The following is a 22,288-nucleotide window of genomic DNA, read 5'->3' as shown; positions in this document are numbered from 1 at the left end:
CACTTCAGGTGTCTACGGATCCTATGTGAGAGATCCCTACCTATTTAGAAACTTCAGACTCCTTCAGGATAATTCCAGTCTCTCTTCCTTACCCACCACCCACCGCCCAATTCAATGTCAGCTTGCTTCTGAAGTCCTCCAATGAACTGAAACAACCACCATCCATTCACTTTTACCCAAAGGCTGAGAGAGAGGGAGAGAGAGAGTTGCTATTACCCTGAGCCACCCTGGAGAGTCCCATCAGAAAAACACAACATTCAGGAAGCATCAGCCTCCAGTGGTACACACAACTCAAGACAAACAGTCACAACGACAGCCCCACTCAACCACGTGCCTCTCCTTTTCTTCTACCCTATTCCTCCTTTCCTTCTTTCTGACTTCTGACTTCTCTAACTTAACCTTCGCTCCCACGCACCAAAACGAGGAGCAATGAAATGTGGAGCAAACTAAACGACAGAATAAGCCATGTGTTTAGATTTCAATTAATTATGAATGCCTTCTTATCCATAGGCATTGCTCTTGGATGTATTTGTGGCAGAACGTACCCCACCACCTATGTTTATAAAGATCTTCCTGCAATCAACGGTCCACACCTGACTACCACAGAGAATTTTACTGACGTCTACTTGTCACTTCTCACCACTTTGACTCTAAGAAACACAATCATTGAAACTCGTACTTTTCATTAAAATACATAGGGAAAGTTTCTCTTCTGCCAAAACTCATTCTCAATCTTACATCACTGGAACCTCTTCACCCTGGTTCTGCCACTCCAGACACATCCTCTTCTAATAAAATTGTTACATTTGACAAAAATGATTAGGTGTCTTCTGAGTTAAAAGAGCACAAGACTGTTCACAACCATGAAGCTCACAGTTGTTTCTGCATTCTATCAACTCTCCCCTATCCCACCCAGTCCCTACAGAGCCACGGTCTATTCTCTCTCCAGGAGCTGATGGCCCAGCTTTACTTCTCCTGAGTTACGTCACTCAGTAGATGGTGACAAAAGAAAGGGTATTAGCCAATGAGTATCGATGACAAGGGGGTGAAATTGGGTCTTGGAATTACCCTTACTTTTGATGCTTCTTGATCTCACTCTAGTTACGTGGGGATGGGAGTCTATATAAGAAACCAGTCTTCCTATCCAGGTGTTTAATACAAGAAGCCAGGGAAGTGAATCTATTTAGTGATCTAACAGAATCTGCAGTCTTACTTAGGAACTTCGGTCCATCACCAAAAAAAACACAACCTCCTTTTAAGCAGGACTTCCCTTTCAAAGCCATCCATCATCCTGTTCCTTTGTGGATCTTTTTTTTTTTAAAGATTTATTTATTTGAGAGAGAATGAGAGAGAGAGCACATGATGGGGGGAGGATCAGAGGGAGAAGCAGACTCCCCGCTGAGCAGGGAGCCCGATGTGGGATTCAGTCTGGGACTCCAGGATCACGACCTGAGCCGAAGGCAGTCACTCGACCAACTGAGCCACCCAGGCGCTCCCTTTGTGGATTTTTTTAAATCATAAATAATGTTTATCTTAATTAAGGATGAGCAATGAATCTGCCACATAACTGCCACTCGCAATTTCTTACCTATTAGCAAGATCTTACTTAAATCTCTAAAGTCCCTCAACCTATAAAGGTCTTCAAGGACTCTGAATCTTTTAAAAATAATATTTAAATTTATTATTCCACATTAGGTCTAATGAAGCACAAGCTGAGACTGCTTAAAGTATCACCATCTTACAGACGGAGGAGCTTCCCTTTACAATAACAGGTCCAGCGTTTCATCACCCTAGTCCTTGACTTTCAGCTGAAAAAGCAAAAGGTCCACGTGAAGTGACAGAAGAGCACATCCTACTCGGGTCATTTCCAAGGACCCAAAGCCGACCTCAGCGCTGGAAATGCCAGTCTGCAGTCATGGTGCTCTATAGAAGGGGGAACAAGTACTGAGAGGAGGTTCTGGACATCATTCTGACAGATTCTGGTCTGAGGAACTCTGCCGGAGGAGGTTTCATTCTCTCCTACAATCCCCTTTTAGGGAACAGAAGGCTGAAATCGAGTCTTTATAAGAGAAATTAACGGCCTTTCCGTTTCTTCATTTTTCCCCCAGCCACCTTGTTCCTGACACCCATAGCACCCTCCATGTCATCGTTGTCCCCAGCAGCCTCCCGCGTGCGTTTCTTCTTTTCCCCATGCTCCCTTAACTCCTGCAAGAAAAGAGGAAGGATGGGAGTGAAAGTTACTGTCACAGAGGGTAACACATCCTGGTCTCCTCTCCCTAAAAGCGAACACTAAGTAACTCCCTAACACCTCACATTCGCAAAGGGATAAGACCAAAATCCCAATACACAAAAATGTTTACATGAAAATTAAAACAATAAGCTATTATTTTCACATGGCAGCAAAGATTTAAGAGAATGGTAATACCTCTTATTGGTCAAGGTGTGGGGACATCCACATGTACTGTCACTGACAGTTTAAACTGCTATAGCTTTTCAGGGGGGAGGGGTGGGAAATCTGGCATTCTCTACGGATGCCCAACAATTAATTCGGCCCAACAATTAATTCTACTTCTAAGAACTTATTCAAAAGAAACAAGTATGCAAAGCTATACATACTAGGATGTCCAACATGGTACCACTTAAAATACAAAACATGTGAAAAAGCATAAACATGCACCAATAAAAGTCGTGTTATATGTTCATAATGGAAATTCTCTGTAGCCATTAAGAAGTGATCACATGGCTATTTGTTAAAACAGAAAAATGTTAATCATATACAATTAGATAAAAATCTAAGTATGGCTAAAAAAGGAAAAATAGCCAAATGTTCTCTCTGCGGGATGGCTTATATGTTTCCTTTGCTATCTCAATTGTTTCTGTATTTTCTGAAGTTTTTTCCAATGTACATATAATACTTTTATAAACCAAAATACCAAAGAATTCCACGTGAGCAGGAAAACAAAAACAAGTCCACACATTGGCTACTCAGAGTTGCCTTATCCCTCAAACTAGCACTATAGGGAGTGGACAGCACTTGCTAGGATTCTCCTTTAGAATCTTCCTGTACACCCCCACCACTATTATTACTGCTATTAGTAACTACGTAGCTCACGTTAGCTTATCTGGTGCCAAAAAAAACCCTTGTAGAGTATCAAGGTAATTATTATTCCCAATTTTTCAGGCGAGGAACTGATTCTGAGAGGTTAGATGCACTGTCCAAACCCACAATGTCCTATTCACAGCTGGGTCTTCTGATCTCCAATTCGAAGGTTTTATTGCTACATGTGAAACACAGAAGAGAGGCTGAGCATGTGGTCACTGTGGTCATACTGAGCCCAAACTCCTATTCAAATTACCTACCAACTCTACACCTTAGTATGCTCATCTTAAAATTGGATTAAAATAATACTGAGTTCCCGTGGTTTGTTAGGAGGATTCATACAACAGCGTCTAGCACACAGCTAACACTGTTTGCATTTAAGCTGGTGAGAAAATAAGTTGCATACCATGCGAGCAAATCTCTGGGCTTCGGTCACACGTTCTGTCAGCATCATAACCTCATCATCCTGTGTTGGAAACACAGGCAATTTCTTCCCAATTAAGTGTTCTATGCGCTGGAAGAGTTCCACATCATACCTGAAGAAGGAAAATTGGCATGGCTTTGGTTGGCTGACAATGCAAATGTCTGTCCATTCCAAAAGTATACATTATGTGATATGATGCAACAGGAGCCAGTTTTAAACAATACCAAATCCATTATTCCTCTTCAGAATAATGATTACATGCCATCTTCTGTACAGTCCACTAGAAACTGGCCAATGTATTCTTTACTCCCAGAAAAACCCTGGCTACATAAAAATTTGTTCTTTTAGAAACAAAACCAGAATAATTATTCTAATACTTTGAGTTGAGGGAAAGGTCACTGCGCTCCAGCTTCAGCAGCTGAAAAAAACAGCAGGGGTTTCTTTGTGTGCTTCTGTGTGCCAAACACCATACTACATCTTCTACATGTGTATCACCAACCTTCATTAAGACCCTGCCAGGTAGGTATTATTTCCATTTTACAAATGATGAAAACAGCATGAGGGAGGTTAAGGGACGATTAGAGCAAATGGCGAAGTCAGGCGCCGAGTCAGTCGGCTCCAAAGCTCTGCTCTTTTCTCTCCATGGTTCTGCCCCTAAAGTCAATTCACTTACTGTGTGACAAAGGTGATAGCCTTTCCCGAACGCCCAGCTCGAGCAGTTCGACCTACTCGATGGATATAATCCTGAAACAAAAAGTGTAAATGTGAGTTACATAAAATATAAACAAAAAACTATGAACGTAGAGTTTTACCACAAATCTTTGAAAGAAAATAGACTTGTGTTGAAACATGGAAAAATGGATTGGGCAATACAATTGAGATAAATCTACTTCCTCTTTTTTTTTAAGATTTTATTTATTATTTATTTGAGAGAGAGAGAGCAAGCCATGAGCAGGGGGAAGGAGAAGCTCCCTGCTGAGCAGGGAGCCCAACATGGGGCTCGATCCCAGGACTCTGGGATCATGACCCACACTGAAGGCAGATACTTAACCCACTGAGCCACCGAGGTCCCCCTATTTCCTCTTTTTTATTCTCCTTGCAGCACTAAATTGACTTTTTTCTTTTCTTTTACAGAAAGACAAATCTAAAGTGTATCCACATGGTCTAGAGGAAAACAGCACTGGATCTAGAGGCAGACCTAGATTATGGTTCTGGTCTTACCACCTACCAGCTACACCACTGTCTCCAAGTCACACAGTCTCTCTGAATTGGTTTCTCTCTATAGAACAGGATAGAAATGCATGCACAAACTCAGAGTCAATGTCAAAATCAAATGAGACAGCAGTTAAACACAAAGCCAATAGATATTAGTTGTTTTGGGGGCAATTTTGTCCTCACCAGGGAATATTTGGAAATGTCAAAAAACATATCTTGTTGTCACAATGTCACCTGTGTGTAGAGGCCAGGAATGCAACTAAGCATCCTACAATGCAAAGGACAGCCCCACAGCAAAGAATCTGCTCGCCCAAATCGTTAATGGTGCCAAAGCTGAGAAACCCTGAGATACGCTAAGAACTAAGAGCTTACCATCCTGAAGAAATGAGACTGACAAAGATCAGCATATGCTGCACCTACCCCTCTGGCTGTAAGCACCCAATACCTCTCTTTGGCTACCTTCTTTCACGTTTATTAATATCACATCTTCAAGCACGTGCAAGATAAAGAGAATGAATAAATCAAGAGCTTTCCCAGTTTTTGATACTTAACTGAGGACAAAATAAATAAATAAATAAAATGACATTGCGACTAAGGAGGGACAGAGAATACTCCATTAAGAAATACACTTTGGGGGCACCTGGGTGGCTCAGTTGGTTAAGTGTCTGCCTTCGGCTCAGGTCATACTCCCAGAGTTCAGGGATCGAGCCCCACACCAGGCTCCCTACTCAGCGGGGGGAGTCTGCCTCTCCCTCTCCCTCTGCTCCTCCCACCACTCAACTCACTCTCTCTCAAATAAATAAATAAATCTTAAAAAAAAAAAAAAAAAGAGGGGCACCCAGGTGGCTCAGTCGCTAAGCATCTGCCTTCGGCTCAGGTCATGATCCCAGGGTCCTGGGATCGAGCCCCACATCAGGCTCCCCGCTCAGCAGGAAGCCGCTTCTCCCTCTCCCACTCCCCCTGCTTGTGTTCCCTCTCTCGCTGTGTCTCTGTCAAATAAATAAATAAAATCTTTAAAAAAAAAAAAGAAGAAAGAAATACACTTTGGCTACAATGGAATATTATTCAACCATAAAAAAGAATTGAATCTTGCCATCTGCAACAACAGACATTGACTTTAAGGACATTATGCTAAGTGAAATAAGTCCGAGAAAGACAAATACTGTATGAGCTAACTTACATGTGCAATCTAAAAAGAAAAAAACAACAACAACAAACTGAGCTCATGATACAGAGGACAGATCTGGTGGCTGCCAAAGGTGGAAATAATGGGGGTCGTGGATAAACTGGGTGAAAGGGGTCAAAAAGCACAAACTTCGAGTTACAAAGTAAGTCAGTCATGGGGCTGTAACACACAGCCTGGCGCACAGCCTGGCGACTACAGTTAATAATACTGTATCACACATCTGAATGCCGCTAAGAGAGTACAGTTTAAAAGTTCTCATCCCAAGGAGGGTACCTGGGTGGCTCAGTTGGTTAAGCGACTGCCTTCGGCTCAGGTCATGATCCTGGAGTCCCGGGATCGAGTCCCGCATCGGGCTCCCTGCTCAGCAGGGAGTCTGCTTCTCCCTCTGACCCTCCTCCCTCTCATGCTCTATCTCATTCTCTCTCTCAAATAAATAAAATATTTAAAAAATAAAATAAATAAAAGTTCTCATCCCAAGGAAAAAAAATTCGTAACCATGTATGGGGACAGATGTTAACTAGACTTGTGGCAATCATTTCATGATATATGCAAATATCATATCATTACGTGGCACAACTGAAACTAATGTTATATGTCAATTATACCTCAATTTTAAAAAAAGAAATAAATATACTCTGGGACTAGAAAGTCAGGTCAGCGACAGGACTTACCTTGGAATGGGTAGGAATGTCAAAGTTAACAACTACATCCACATGAGGTATGTCCAAACCTCGGCTTGCAACATCAGTTGCTAGAAGAATAGAACGAGCCTTTGCCTTAAACTTATTAAGGGATCCTAGGCGTTTGCTCTGAGATGATGAAAAGAAATGGAAAAAATTTTAATCTTGGAACGCTAAGGAATCTTAGAATTTAGTGTCTATCTTGATAGACACACTAAATTAAGAACAGAGACAGAAATTTTCAAAAGGATGTTTCCCCCTAAATCCAGACTGGACTTCACAGGTCAAAAGGAAACATGGAAGCAACACAAAAAATATTTAAGACTAAGGCTAGAAAATACTAACATGAGATAAGGATGATTTATCATGACAGAGAGTTGAAAAATAATTTATTAAAACTCTTTTGAGACCAAAGAATCACTATTACCACTAGAGGGTTGAATAAATCAACTCAAGAGCTTCCATAGCAGATAAATAACTATGGAATATTCCAATTTGAGCCTCTCGCTATCATGGAAGGAAGGAGGCATCCAAAGCAACACTTTAAAGCCCATAAAAATCTGAATAATTCTGGGAAGATAAATTAATGTCTCATGTTGTTTTTGTATGGATCTACTGCTATAAAGTTTACCCTTCTCATGCCACCAGCTCACTACTAATGACACCAAAGAATCTTTACCTGACTCATCTGTCCATGGAGGGGGATGGCAGTGAATCCAAGATTTCGGAGTAGCAAAGCTGTTCTCTGAGTATTGTTACAGGTGCTGCAGAATATCATAAAGGAGTTTCCAGCCAATTCATTTAGAATATAAACCAGGTAGGTATCCTAAGTTACAAACCCAAAACAATGTAAGTAATTGAACCTAGAAGAAAAGACTGGAGTCCTGGGCATATAAATTATGTAAAAGACTAAGCCTATATATAGTTGCTTCTCAATTTTCCAGACTCCAGCTGCCAGTTTTGCATTCCTGAAAGCAGCATTATCATGTCTGTGAACAACGAATCTCACATACAGCCTAAAGTCAAACACAACTCCTTGTATTGAGCAACCAGGAAAAGTCCCTACATCAAAGCACAAAACTAGGGTCCCTGCCTATAAAAAAGAAGCCACATAATTAGTAGACAAAAGAAAAGCTACTTCAAGAATGGGGCTGGAAAGGAATTACATCATTATTGTGGTTTAGCATGCTATGAATTCCCGGAATGTCTGACTTTATCAGTGATAAAATAGAAGCACAGTAAGCGCTCTAAAACAAACAGGAGCACAGCTCTTAGCTAATCAAAAGTGGACACACTTTCAGGTGCTTTGCTTAGGAAGGAGAGGGAGAGGCAGGAATGATCAAAGTAAACACTTTACCTTGAATTTAGAAGGAATAAAAAGATAATATTGCTGTAATTTCTCAACTGTCTGGTATTTGGAGGAAACAGCGCATTTCACAGGATTCTTCAGGGCTGCTCGCTGAAGTTTTTGCACCTACAGAAAGAAAACTTGGGAGTAGTACACTGATTCTTAAATACTCTATTTTTATTATTGTTATGTTTTTTATTATTTTTATTTATCACTTAATAAAGAAAAAAACGTTAAGTCCTAGAAAATTTCACCTTCTTGGTCATGGTGGCAGAAAAGAGAAATGTTTTCCGATCTCGGGGAATCACTTTGAGGATCTTGTCAACCTAAGGCACAAAGAAGAAAGGATACCAATATAACATTTAGACTGGACACTTGCAAATACTCTTTGTGAAGGAGAGGGAGAGTAAATATCACTGTGGGAATCTGGCGACTCAAAAATTCAATTCAATTCAGCTAAAATTTACTGAATATTTACTTTTTGATACCATACCAGATGCTATTTTAAAAAATGCCATTCAGAGAAAAGAAGTTTAAATCAGAGTCGAGCTAATCTAAGAGAAAAGTCAAGAAAAGTGTTCATGATAGCGAGAGGCTCAAATTGGAATATTCCATAGTTAAGTAAGCTATGATGAGTGGGTCAGCTATGATGACAGAAAAGTAAAGATATTTCAAAGTCTATGAAAGAGGTATAAATCAAATGAAATGGAAGGGAAATCTGGCTGAAACTTCTCATGTCTGAAATCAAAGTCAAACTACATTCTAAAGAGGCACTGACAATGTGAAGAGCACCAAGAATGAGAAAAGGCAGCAGAGATGTTTAAATTAATTGATGATGATACAGGGCTCCATATAAAGCAGGTGTGCAATGAACCAAATTTTGAAACAGGGCACCTGAGATGCCCTAAGAGGAGGAAAGAAACCGAATGCTCACTTCTGTCTCAAAATCCATATTCAGTATTCGGTCTGCTTCATCCATGACCAAGTATTTGAGAGCTCTTAAGTTGAAACCTTTTGTATTTTCCAAGTGGTCAATCAATCGACCAGGAGTTGCTATCAAGAAAGGTTGAGGAGAAAGACGGTGTTTAAGAACAAGGACAAAAAAGAAAGTTATCAACCACCCCACCTCCCCCAACCCCCAAATTTCAGAAATTAAAAAAATTAAACAGGGTCACAAAAATCCTTTCTTCAAACTCTTTCCACACAAACAAGTTACACCCAATATAGGTCAGTTTTCTTCAATTCATCATCACCAGTGCCTTTTACCTTTGTCAATTACTCACCTATTATTATGTGTGGTTTTTTAGCCAGGGCCAGAGATTGGGACATTGAATCAATTCCACCTACAATCACAGCTGGAGAAATAAAAAGAATATAGAAGAGAGAGGCTTTATTTTTCCATAGTTCACTGAACATCTTTTAAAGCCAGTGCTAGATTTCTACTTAAGTTTTTCTTCCTGTACAACGTTCCCCAAAGCTAAAATACCAAATTGGCTCTTAAGGTCAATGAACTCATGTTGATAATACTTTCTTCTATTCTCCTTTTATACTCATTCTCAACTTGTGAAAAAACTCTGTGATTTTTTTCCTCTCAGACACTTACCACTTTGCACACCAATAGAAGACCCCAGGGCTTCAAACTGCTCTGAGATCTGAAAGGCCAACTCTCGAGTGGGTGTGAGAACTAACGCAAACAAACGCTGAGGCGTCTCCAGCAGGGCATTCAAAATGGGCAAAGCAAAGGCCCCTGTTTTTCCAGAGCCAGTTTCTGCCAGCCCGATGATATCACGACCTAGAAAGAAAAAGAAAACATCTAAAAGCAAAGAAATGCTCTCTACATTATTTCCATATTTTCTACAATGACCCAATGTGACCACAAAGGAGACAAAGAATAAACATTTGATGAACTGGAGGGAGAGGAAGGCTGAATAGACAGAAGACATGGTCTCGTCCTAGATAAGCTCAAAATCTGGGCATGACATACACAAAGATGGTATGTGCTAAGGACTTTAAAAAATAGGCCCCTCCAAAATACAATGAGAACCACAAAGGAAGGAGTAACTTACTGCCCACAGGAGTCAAGAAAGGCTAACAGAGGTGATGGGTAAATTAAATCTGGACGTAAAGAAAGAAAGGAAGGACACTGCTATATGAGGACAGAGGATGGAGGCTTTAAAGAACACAGCATGTGCAGGGAGAATGAGAAGTACAATATGGCCGGAACACAGAAGTGTTAAGGAGGGGAAAGGGAGAAGAATTAGGCTAGAAAGGACACTCATAAGCCATGCTAGGGAGTTTTGATGTCTTCCTTTAAGAGGGAGGAACTGAAGGATTTTAAGCAGGGAACATCATGATCAATGTTATTCCTTAGGAAGAGAAACCCTAGGCCTGATGGCATAAAGAGCCAAAGAGCTCAACACATTGCTTCTTCTGAGGGAAGAATGCCATAAGCAATCCCTTAAGAAGAGGTCCCCGGGGTTTGTTATCACCAATCAAGCCACAGCTATAAGATTTGGAAATTAACTCCCAAAGCAAGACCACCATCTCTAGGCTGGCTGGCTACAGCTCACAAGGTAGCTTGCACTAGAACAGGACCCCCTGGGAATGCTTCTTAGTAAAAATGCCCTCCACCAGTTGATGCTCACATTGTTCCTTGACTGTATACAACTGCTGAGATTTCCTTACCTCGAGATTAACCCTACAATAAACTCCTTTCCCTGAGGTTAGCTGAACATGACTCTCTTCTTTATGACCTAAAATGACCCAAACAGACAGAATGCGGAACACACAGGAAAATGAGAGCTCAATGACAATACCAGGAGAGTTATGATGGTGGTCTGAACTGAGGCAAGGCAGTAAGGCCAGAAACAAGTGAGATGTAGAAAGTCGTGCAAGGAAATGTGGCTGACACGTGGGTTTCTAGCTTGGGAAACTCGAAGACCATAAACTGAGATAAGGGCTTCCAGAAAATTAGTTCTGGTGAGGAAAACAATGACTCTGGTTTGAACATAGGGAACTTGAGGTTTATGCCATATGCTCAGAGAAAAATATCTAAAAACCAGTTGGACATACTTGTTCGGAGCTCAGCAGAGAAGTGTAGACTAGAAACAGAGACATGGGAGCCATGAGCATCGTAACAGTGGTGCTCCCCCAAGGGCAGACACATTAGAATAATCCATGAGATTTTTACATCTGTGTATACCTAGGTCACACATGTAGAAATTCGGATTCAGTAGGTCTAGAAATCTCTATTGTTTTACAAGTTCCACAGGTGATTCTGATGAGCACTGGCTGAGATTCACTGATGCAGACTGTTAAAGCTTCAGGACCGCATGAGAAATCTTACTAGTGTTTTAGAGTGAGAAAAAAAGGATGAAGATAGATTTAACATTGCAAGGAAAAAGGAACGAGAATAAACTGAGAAAGAACAGCTGGAAAGACAGAAGACAATACTGACTTGAAATTGAGGAGAATGAGGGCTTCAGGAGGAGAGTGACTGATTTCAAACAGAACAGAACAGGCTTTTCAATATTCATCTCTTAGACATTAATCACTTAAACTAGGAAAGGCCATGGCAGATCAAACAACAGCATAGTCTAGCGAATGCTACCCTTTACCCTTCTAATAGTAACATCAATGTTTTCCATATAGAAGTACAGGTGTAGATACGAATTATAAGTCAGACCAGACAATGGGCTAATTTTGTTAAGGTCACAAAAACAAGTAACAATATAGGGGTAAAATTTCTCCCTCGTTTACTAACTTTAATGTTCCTCTTGGTCGTAGGGTAAGTGACAATGAACTGCAACAGCATACACCTATTTGTGAACTACGGGCTTCCAAAGCTTTTTATTCCCCAACTCTGTGGGGATTCTGCACTCCCTGCCGCCGGGGGTAAAGCATGCCTTCTGGAACAGGAAAAAAACAAAAACAAAAAGAGTGGGACCTGTCCTCCTTTTCTGTCAGGGGAAATCTTAAAATTTTGGAAGAAAGGAGTATACAAGAAAGATTTAAAGAAGTAAAGGAGCTTAAGTCTCTCGATTCACGTGGCTGTGAGCGACGCCCACTGCCACCAGCAAAGGCCTGCACTGCTTGCAGTTCTCTCATCATCTCCTCAAAGCAATACTCGCTTTGTGAGACTAATTTTTCTCTATTATCTCCTTTCGTCCTCTCACAACCCTTAAGCCCTTGCAGTGGTAGTGTCTGTGTAGAATACACACCCCATAAGAGCAGAATAAATTCATTCACCTTGGTCACACTGCCAATACCTAACAAACTGCTTGGTATATGACAGCCATTCAAAAACTGTCTGAAATTCCTAAAGGACTTTGAGTGATCTCTGAATTAGAAATAAACTTAATACATGAAACAAATAGGAAGAAAAGCATTCTCAAAACCACCAAAAGATTTTGATCTCTCCATTGTAACACTCTGTGATATATGGCCATGAACACAGGCTTTTCAGCTAGAACATCCTATATTCAAATTCTAGCTCCACCAATAAATAGTTATGTGACTCTAGCCAAGGTACTTAATCTGACCTTCAATTTCACCAATAAAATAATCATTCCTACCTTTCAGAATTGTTATAAGGTTTAAGAACAATGGATGTGCCCAGAATTCCATCAACTCCGAAACTGACACCATCATTAGTACTCAAACTAAAAATTTAAAGTTCATTTAATAGAAGAAAAAAGAAAAACATTGTTAGATTATTTAAATCTCTTGCTTAGGGCCAGCATCTACAGGGTTTTTTTTTTTTAATGAAGCATTTATAAATTGTTCATTAGAATGAGATAAACTCAAGAATAAGAATAAAGACTTTTTCCATGATGATTATGTCAACCACATTACTCAGTTCCTGGTAATCTTTCACTGACTCTTATTTTCTCTGCATTCAATACAAACTTGTTACTGAAAACATGAATAATTTCAGAATTATTACCACCACCTAATCTGGGTTCCTTCCTCTGACACCTGCTGTAGGGTAAGCAGGAAAATGCCGGAACGCACCAGCCCTTCTTTTTGCTATTGGAAAGCAGCTCCAGTAGCTCTCACTGCTGAAACTTCTTCCCCACCTGTGCGGTCCTTATCCTAGCCTCTCTAAACAAGTTCAAAGTGTGTACTAACCCTTCCCTGGAACACTCTTCCTCACCTAATTTGTATGAAATTGTACTCATGATTTTCAACCCTCTACTGAGCCTCCACCACCTCTTGACCTTATGTGGCAACCTCGCCCATGTCCACAGTTTCAGCTACTTCCCTTTGGACATGATGTCTGCATCCAGTTCTGGCCTCGTAAGCAAGCTCTAATCCCCAGAATCCAACTATGCATTAGTTAATTCTCTCTCTCTGATGCCTGAAATCAATTATTTCCAACTGAACTCCTCTTCCGTGGAATTATTTTTCCTCCTATGCTCCTTTTTACACCTAATATGTTCTAATATGTAATATGTCCTAAACACACAGTAATATATCCTAAACACACAGGCAATAATCTTCAATTTCCCCACCCCTTGCCTTCCATTAATAAACTGGTTATAAAATCATGATGACTCTTTTTCTATCATTTTCTCCTTTTCATTCTCATTACCACTACCCTACCCTTTATTTATTGCCAAAATTACCACAATACCCTAATTGGTCCCCAGCCTGTGGTCCCTCATCTCTAAACTACCTTACAAAGCTATGAGATTAATAGTCCAAGAATACAACTCCAAGGATTTCATTCTCCTGCTAAAAAATAATCTCCAAAGACACTCCACTGCCCATGAAACAAAGACCAAATTCCTTTACCCAGCATTTAAGTCCGGCATAATCTGGCCCCAACGATCTTACTAATCTTTCCCCCATTCTCTGTTAAGTACTTGCAGGCCTCCACACATGCCCATGCTTTCCAGCCTTCTTAGCTTTTTTTCATGCTGTTCCCTATGCCTAAAAAGTCTTCCCCTCCCATCAGACATGAATGTCTAAATCCTATTCAGTCTTCAAGGTTCAGCTCAAATGTCTTTCCAACCTTCCCAGCCAAAAAATAAAGTCAGTTTTCTCTAATCCATTCCAATGAGTAATAATCTATTCTCCTCCATCAGTGCACTTGGAATGTAACTTTCTTATGCCCCTGTTCATCTTGTAATAGATTTTCAATTATCTCCTTACTAGACTCCAACTTCTTAGAGACGGCCAAGTCTTAACTTCTGGTGCCTTACACTTAGATACTTACTATTTATGGAAGGAACAAATGGAATTTCACAAAGTTTAATTACTTTTCCACATGACAGCTCTTCAAATCACTGAAGCCAATTATCATATCCCATCCAACTCTACTCTTCTCCAGACCTAATGCACTCAGCTCTTTTAACTATTTAGGACTTTTTTTTTTAATATTTTATTTATTTATTTATTTGAGAGAGAGTGAAAAAGATCACGCACGCAGGGAGGGGTAGAGGGAGAAAGAATCTGAAGCAGACTGGGCACTGAGCATGGAGTCCTACACAGGGCTCAATCCCAGGACCACAAGATCATGACCTGAGCCAAAATCGAAGAGTCCTACGCTCAACCAAATGAGCCACCCAGGTGCCCCATTTAGCCATCCAGGCACCTGTATTCTTGATATTATACCACATTCACTGTCATTCAGTTGGTCCCTCAAAACTGGTCTCCAGAACTAAGCATAATATTCTAGATGTGTTCTAATCAGTACAAGGCACTTTTTTCTCTCTCTGGAGCTAGTTCAAGTTCTTAACTTGGGATATGTGGCAGAGGAATTCAGGGTGGGGGGGTTAAATTCTATGTAAAGATACATTGACACATTTTTTTTTTCTGGGAAAAAAATCTTAATGTAGCTAAGATTACATTCATTTTCTCTAAGGATCTTAATGAATTTCAGTTAACACTGCTAGGTCTCTTTTACTATCAACCCTGATGCTGTGAAGTTGGGCTTTGGGAATCTACGAGCAGGACTTTACCTCTATACCTACGAAAGTTCATCCTGTTAGTACTGGTCCCACTAGCCATCAACCAACTTGTTAGCCATTCTTCTGCAAATCTGATAAACATGTCCCACAAAGCGAGAGCTCTCAACTCCTCTGGATACTAACAGATGTTCCAGGCACCCTTATGTAAATCTGCACTTACTGACTCATAATTTCTTTTTTTTTTTTTAAAGATTTTATTTATTTATTTGAGAGAGAGAGAATGAGAGATAGCACGAGAGGGAAGAGGGTCAGAGGGAGAAGCAGACTCCCTGCTGAGCAGGGAGCCCGATGCGGGACTCAATCCTGGGACTCCAGGATCATGACCTGAGCCGAAGGCAGTCGCTTAACCGACTGAGCCACCCAGGCGCCCCTGACTCATAATTTCTAACAAGTTGCTTGCTAGTACATTTTAATCCAGTGCTTCCTTGAAGTCAGCACCTGCTGCAGACAACAAATCTCCTTATAGAAAGTAATCTCAGTAGAACAAGAGAATTACTTTTTCAAAAACCGATAAGCCACAAATTTTGTATCTTTAGTGGCCATATTTTTATATCACTCGAAGCATGCAAGAACAGCTCTCAAAAATGGTAAGTATCGGGGAGCCTGGGTGGCTCAGTCGATTAAGCGTCTGCCTTTGGCTCAAGTCATGAGCCCAGGGTCCTGGGATCGAGCCCCGCATCGGGCTCCCTGCTCCACCGGAAGCCTGATTCTCCCTCTCCCACTCCCGCTGCTTGTGTTCCTGCTCTCGCTGTCTCTCTCCCTGTGTCAAATAAATAAATAAAAAATCTTTAAAAAAGGTAAGTATTTAATTGAGTATAACGTCATAATGAACCTGTATTGAGCCACATATTTAATTTAATTTTCAACCTACCTTGTAAGGCCAAAGGAATAGCTTCAATCTGGATCTTTGTGGGCTTTGTCCATCTCAACTGGTCACAAGCTTCACACAACACATCTGTCACACCCTTAGAATTCAGAAAAACAAATTTTAGCAAAGAAGAACACACAGACACTTGCCTCCCTGCTAATTAAATGACTGTCAGAGCCATCCTGCTGGTGACATGTGCATTCCTTACCCTTTGATTCAAAAAGTGTGAGCCTACGCGGTCTGCTCTTTAATTATGAGCACTGAGATAGTACCTCAAGACTTAACACTTTCTACTCAAAGAGATAAAGCCAAGTTCTTCCCATGTATTATTTCATTTAATCCTCACAATTCTATTAAGTACTTATTAGTACCCCCAATTTTACAGATGTGCAAAGTGAGGCACGACGAGGTAACAACGTGCCCCTGGTAAGTGACTGGGTCAGAATCCAGACCCCTTCATCTTACTCCGCAGCCCAGGACTTTGGCGGCGGCGGGGGGAGCGGGGGAGGCCGCATGTAGTCTCCTGGCAAATACAAACGTCGCCGCACCAAAATGGAGAAAACCGCAAATGGAGACTCTCAGGGACGGGCAGCCCTCCCACCATTCAAACCCAGACGCTTAAGGACAGCGTCCGAACCCAAGCTTCGGAAATTCTGAAGGAAACCCAAACTAGGCCCCAGCTGCCTTTGTACGCCACCAGCCAGGGTGGAAGGAACCGGAATTTGCCTACGCCTGGTGCTTGCAGTACAAAGAAAAGCCGGCGTCCTCCACGCTCACCAAATCTTTAAACGTTTTAGTTTCCTCCTCCTGCACCGCCGGCTGAGGTGCCTCTGTCGCAGAATCGTGCTCCTCGGGCGCCGCCATGTCTTCCGCGCACTCTGGAAGTGGGTCGGCGGCGCGCGGGATGCTGGGAAATGTAGTTTTAGTTCTCATCGGCCACCATGTTCTGGGCGCCCCCCTGCGGGCTTGATGGGATTTGCCGGCCCTAGGGGTGTGGTTTAGCGGAAACTTGGTAAAAAAAAAAAAAAAAGGCGGGGGTTGGATATAAACGTGTGGACTTGTAGAACTGAGTGCAGAAGGGGCTGATGACGTGGGCCTCCTACCTGTCTTTTAGGATACTTTTAAGAACTTTCCCCACCTCTCATACCTGTTATGTCCCTTGCTTTTCTAACCATAGAGCTTTGAACAGGTTGATATCACAATACTATTTATTTATTTTGTTTCATTCATTCATTCAATAATATTTGTTTAGAGCCTACCATATGCTAGGGCTATGCTAGATGCCTAGTGAACAGGACAGCATCCTCTGCTGTCGTGGAGAAGACAGATAATAAATAAATGATCACAGATAATGTCAAATTGTGAAAAATGCTACGATGTAACAAATGGAAATAAAAATGGTGGAGAGTAACCTGGGGAGAGTGGGTTGTGGGGATAACTGTGAGACTGGGCAAGGCCTCTGGGAAGCAGTGATAGTTGAGCTGAGACCTCCCTGATGAGAAGAAGAAAGTCCCTTCAAGAACCCAGGAAACAATATTTCAGACTAAAGGAATAGCAAGGGCAAAGGCCTTGAGGGAGTGCAGCCAATGAGGCTGTTCTGGAAAACAATCTGCCACTACTAAGGCAAATTAAGTTATTTTATGTTGCATGCCCTGTGCCCAGCAAGCACACTCCTGTGGTCCAGCATGCAGTTCTCACATGGTGCCGCGGTGCTCCCTACATCATTATTCTGGAGATGGGGAGTTGGAGGCAAGTGGCATCCATTCTTGGGAGAGTGGCTAGTTAAAATGTGTTCACAGTGTGAGCAAACGTGCCTATAACAAAATAGCTGGATCTCAAAAACCTAGTGCAGAGTGAGAAGAGTATACAAAAAGTCACGTACCTTTACCATATAGGCCCACAAAATATCACTTTCTGCTGGAGCACATACACAGAAAGATACACTTTCGACATTTGAGATTGTTTATCTGCGGAGCCAGAGGAATTGGGATAAAATTGGGAATTGGGGAACTGAGACTAAAAGAGACTACATATACAAAGCAAAAGAAGGCTTCTGATGACAATGTGCCTTGAACTGAGGATTGTCAGCTCAACTCAGTGTGCCTGAGGTCCTTCCCACCACCACCATCAGGGCTGAGAAAAGGCCCTGATTTAGGAATCACATTGGTGTCTCCAACAAAAACAGGTAGGGTGCAGTCAGAGAAGCAGTCTCAGGTCAGACCCTACGGGACGCTGCAGTAAAAAAATGTCTGGGGTTGGATGTTATCCGGAATACAAAAGGAAGCCACTGGAAGGTATTGAGCAGGGAAGTGACAGGATCTACCCATTTAAAATATTACTCTAACTCTTTTATGGTGACAGATTGTAGTGAGGAAAGGATGGAAAGAGAAACTTTCTAAGAAGCAAGAAATGATCTTCTTATCCCCAGCTCTAAGCATACAGCCTGACGACGCAGAATGGATGCTCCATCCGCGCTACCTGGATGAATGACAACCCAGCGAAACATCAGGATCAAGTAAGATGGCAGAGCAGAAGGAACTTTGCTGGTTGTTTCCTTAGGGAGTGAAGTTGTCTCTAGCTTTGAGATCACCTCCTGCAGAATACACTAGGGCTTTCGGTCTTTTTATATCATTTCTCCAAGTTAAAGGAAGGCAGAGAAGACACACTCTGTATTAAGACCACAGGTCTCCCTGAAATCGCTTCCATCAGCCTGTGTTTGTGCCAACACAGTCTGAGGCACTCCAGCTCTCCGTTCAGCCCCCCTACAGCCCCCACGCTCTCTGTTTTCCCAGGGCTGGGAATTAGGCCACTCTGGGTGAGCTCCGAAGCGGATAATACTCGTTGGGATAAGGCGAAGTTGACTTATCCCGAAGAAAGTCTCCCAAACTAACTCTGGCTCTTCCTCATTCTGTACTGTGCTCGGTAGACCTGTGGGAACGCTGTGCTCTTCGTCTGACAAAGGAGAAAGAAACTCGAGTCCAGACGGTAAAGAGACATGTCACACTGCAAGGTGACAAGAAACAAGAAGAGAAACCCAGGCGTCCGGGCGCCCGGCCAGCACTTTCCCCACAGAGAACATCAGCTTCTGTGAGCCCAGCAGCTTTCGCCTGCGGGCCACACTGCGAATCCCTCCGCCACACAAGAGTCTTCCGTAAGAACAGGGACAGCGTGGATACAGTACTTACTAGGCTTCCCTTCCCCTTGTTTTCCGATTTCATTTAGGAAGGGAGTGGGGAATGAAAAGCCCCGAGGGAAGCCAGAAGCCCTGACAACGAGAAAGGAGGGAAGCTAGAGGCCAGGAAAGGGGACCCAGACAGAAGCAGTTGGAAGGACTATAAAACTGCATATCATACGGGGTTTGAAGTTCCCCAGGTTTTGGTAAAATGTGTGACAGGAAAGAAAAAGAAAATCACACGGGAGGTGTCTGGGGCTGCTCCGAAAGGGAACGGTTTTGGCGACTCAACCGCTCTTATCATATAAACCGCCCTTTTCGGCCAAGCAAAAATCGTTTCTGTTTGTTCTTGGATAATTCGGACATCAGCTATTTTTAAAACTTCCTGTGGTGTCAGCGTCCCCAGGCGCGGAGGGACGCCAAGAGGACAGGGCACAGTGGCGCAGCCTGGTGGCGCCATTTCTAGGCCCAGGGTGTGCCGGCAAGGTTTGGGCCTCACCCAGCACCCACCCTGGTGACAGGATTCACGTCAGACCGGCAGGGGGACCACAGAGGCTTCCACAGGGGAGAGTCTGCCCCAGCTGAGAGGACTGTCTGCTTCTGACGATGTGGAGTCGTTTGGATATTTATATTCTAGTCATGGATATTATAGAAGTCATTCTAGTAACTGAGCGGTGTCATATCCTGTACTTTAGAACAATGAGGAAGGTTCGAGAGGAAATCCAAATAAACACTCAAAATGATGGGGGGGGGGGGGGCGGGGCGGGAAAGCAAGGCTGAAACAATGCACTGGCTCCAGAAGGAGAGGGCAAAGTGACTGACCCCACCTTACTCCGAAAGGTCTTCACAGGCCCTAGGCACGCCTGCCTTCATAGGGCCCTTTCTCCACAAAAAAATTACTAAAAATTATACTTTAAGGCTGCATTAGTATAAGGACAGACATATAAATATTACCATTTTAAAATAGTTTCTTTGATGTGAAAGTTCTTTTTTTTTTTCTTTTGATTTTAAAAGAAGTTGAAACCTTTTTTGGGGGCCCCTAAAAGTATGGTGGGCTCCAGGCACTGTGGCTCCTGCCCTTGGCACATAAGGGAAGGACCGTGGTGAAGCCTTCAGCAGGTCAGCGACCCTGGGCCGCTGTGGGGCATGAGCAAGTCAGGACAGCGGGGGCTCCTAGACCAAACGTGGAGTGAGCCCCCAAACTCAGGGGCAAGACTTCTGTGGAAGACGCAAACAAGAATCCATTGTTGATCAGTTTCTGCTGAAAATCCTCCCAGAAGCTGCATTCTCTGTAGTCCGTTGTGGAGAAATCTCCCTTTCTGTTCTCAACGTGCTCTGTGTTCATCAAGAAGGAACCAGTGGCAAATTGAATCAGTCAGAAAATTCTCTTTAACTTATGAATTAGGATCTGCTTTGAATGTGTATGTTTAAGAGAAGAGCGACACAGATGACTATTACAATGAAGGCAAAAACAGAAGAAGACAGAAGAGAGTTAATATACAAATTACTTAGTTATGTAACCAATCTGTGTCTAGAGGAAGAAAGATAACTAGTCCCAGTTGTTTGTTGGCGTCTCCTTTTTGCTTTTGGTTTGAAAAGCTTCTTAAAATACAGAGGAATCTGTATTTGTTTCTTTTTTCTTTATGTTCAACAAATAGTCTCAAACATTATGTCAGACCCTGGGCCAGACATCAGGATCCAGAAGTAAGCATGAAACCTGTGCTCCCGTTGGGGAGACAGCCTGCTTAAAAAATAGTAAGAAAGAGGGGCACCTGGGTGACTCAGTCCATTAAGTGTCAACTCTTGTTTTTGGCTCAGGTCATGATCTCAATGTCCTGGGATAGAGCCCCGTGTCTGGCTCCTCACTCAGTGCGGAGTCTATTAGAGATTCTCTCTCTCCCTCTCCCTATGCCCCTCCCCCTTGCTCTCTCGTTCTCTCTCTCTCTCTCTCTCTCTCTAAAATAAATAAATAAATCTTTAAAAATAAGAAGAAGCAGAAAGAAAGAAATCCTCACAGTGAACTGGAACAGATAGACACGGAAAAGTAATCACAAGTGAGACGAATGGTACTAAGGAGAAAAGCAAGGGGGTGTTTTATCTGTGAATCGTGGACGTTTTCTCCGCAGAAGTGACTTTTAAACTGAGACGTGGAATTGACCAGCTGTGTGGGGAACAAGGAGTGGTTTAAAGACAGAATCTTCTAGGTTAGGTCCTGCAGTGAAAAAAAAAATCAAATGAAGCTTATAGTGATTATAAGATGATGATTTAGGATGAAGCTGGCAATATAGATAGGGACCTGAATATCTAGGACTCTATAGGCCATCTAAAGGATAAAAGAAGCCTTTAAAGAGATTTGGGCAGAGATATATTTGAAAAGATCACTCAGGCGGCTGCAGCGCAGAACAGATTGGGTCAGGGGGAGGGGTGCGGGAACATCAATTACTAGGTGTTCAAGCCAAAGAGGATAGTATTTTGGACTAGAGAGGGGCAGTGGGGGTGGAGAGAAATGGACAAAATCAAAGGGTGTGGAGAGGCTCGATAAATCCTCACGAATGATTTAACCCGGAAGGTGCAGGCCAGGAATGTGTTGATGATTCCCAGGGTCTGGCTTCAGCAAGAAGAAACAGACTGGAACCTTTACCTAGCTAGGAGACCCTGGAAGAGAGGCAAATATGTGGGCAGATAAAGGGAGTGAGATCATGTTCAGAAGAGAATAGTTATTGTAGGAACTGAGCCTTGAACCCAAGCAGACTGGCTCCAGAGCTCCCACTCACCACCATACTGTATTGTGTATGTGTTATCCCTAGAACGGCTAAGGGAGATAGAAATATAAGTAATATGCCCTTAACATTTTCAGTTAGCTGAAGACAAATTATTTTGTCTCCTGGGGAGTCTACATACCCCAAAGGGCATCTCTTCTGTGGATAATTAGTTTTGAATTTCAACTTGGTCTTATCTCCCAATAAACATTAAAACATTGGCATCTGGGTATCTCTTCCACACCAGCTTCCCTCTCCATCCTCCCTGTCTCACATCTTCCTTTCCGCCAGGCTTCACGTCAGCAAGTCCTGCAGATTCCATGCCAAATGTATCTTGAGTCCCCCTGCTTCTCCCTTCCCATCACTACCACCATAGTCCACAAGGACTTTCTCGTTGTGTGGTTTCCCACCAGACTATATGCACTACAAGGGCAGTGCCCACACTGTGCTTTGTCCGGCTATAGTGCCCAGCGCCGAGCAGAGAATAAGCATTCAGCAAATAGTTGCCCAATGAATAGATAAGACTGGTTTGTAGATTAGTCTCCTATGAGAGAGCTTAGCA

General features: G+C 42.4%; 1 protein-coding gene across 1 annotated transcript in view; it reads right to left on the bottom strand.

The window, feature by feature from the left end:
• Nucleotides 1-1,657: 1,657 nt before the first annotated feature.
• DDX47 (DEAD-box helicase 47) overlaps nt 1,658-22,288 on the bottom strand; it is an 80,662-nt gene continuing 60,031 nt past the window's right edge. Inside the window, exons 2-13 of the mRNA XM_028119781.2 lie at nt 16,573-16,803; nt 15,799-15,892; nt 9,557-9,745; nt 9,237-9,308; nt 8,888-9,006; nt 8,208-8,279; nt 7,963-8,079; nt 7,285-7,431; nt 6,597-6,734; nt 4,198-4,268; nt 3,507-3,636; nt 1,658-2,205 (exon numbers count right to left, since the gene is read on the bottom strand). Of these exons, the coding sequence (XP_027975582.2) occupies nt 2,074-2,205; nt 3,507-3,636; nt 4,198-4,268; nt 6,597-6,734; nt 7,285-7,431; nt 7,963-8,079; nt 8,208-8,279; nt 8,888-9,006; nt 9,237-9,308; nt 9,557-9,745; nt 15,799-15,892; nt 16,573-16,728 (1,437 nt within the window). The 5' untranslated portion in view covers nt 16,729-16,803 and the 3' untranslated portion in view covers nt 1,658-2,073. The remainder of the gene's footprint in view (nt 2,206-3,506; nt 3,637-4,197; nt 4,269-6,596; nt 6,735-7,284; nt 7,432-7,962; nt 8,080-8,207; nt 8,280-8,887; nt 9,007-9,236; nt 9,309-9,556; nt 9,746-15,798; nt 15,893-16,572; nt 16,804-22,288) is intronic.

Source organism: Eumetopias jubatus, unplaced genomic scaffold (genome assembly GCF_037043125.1).
Source record: "Eumetopias jubatus isolate StellerSeaLion01/CBP00866 unplaced genomic scaffold, mEumJub1_p1.0 scaffold_8, whole genome shotgun sequence".
Taxonomy (NCBI): Eukaryota; Metazoa; Chordata; class Mammalia; order Carnivora; family Otariidae; genus Eumetopias; species Eumetopias jubatus.
The sequence above is the reverse complement of the archived record's forward strand: the minus strand, read 5'-3'. Positions and strand labels throughout refer to the sequence as shown.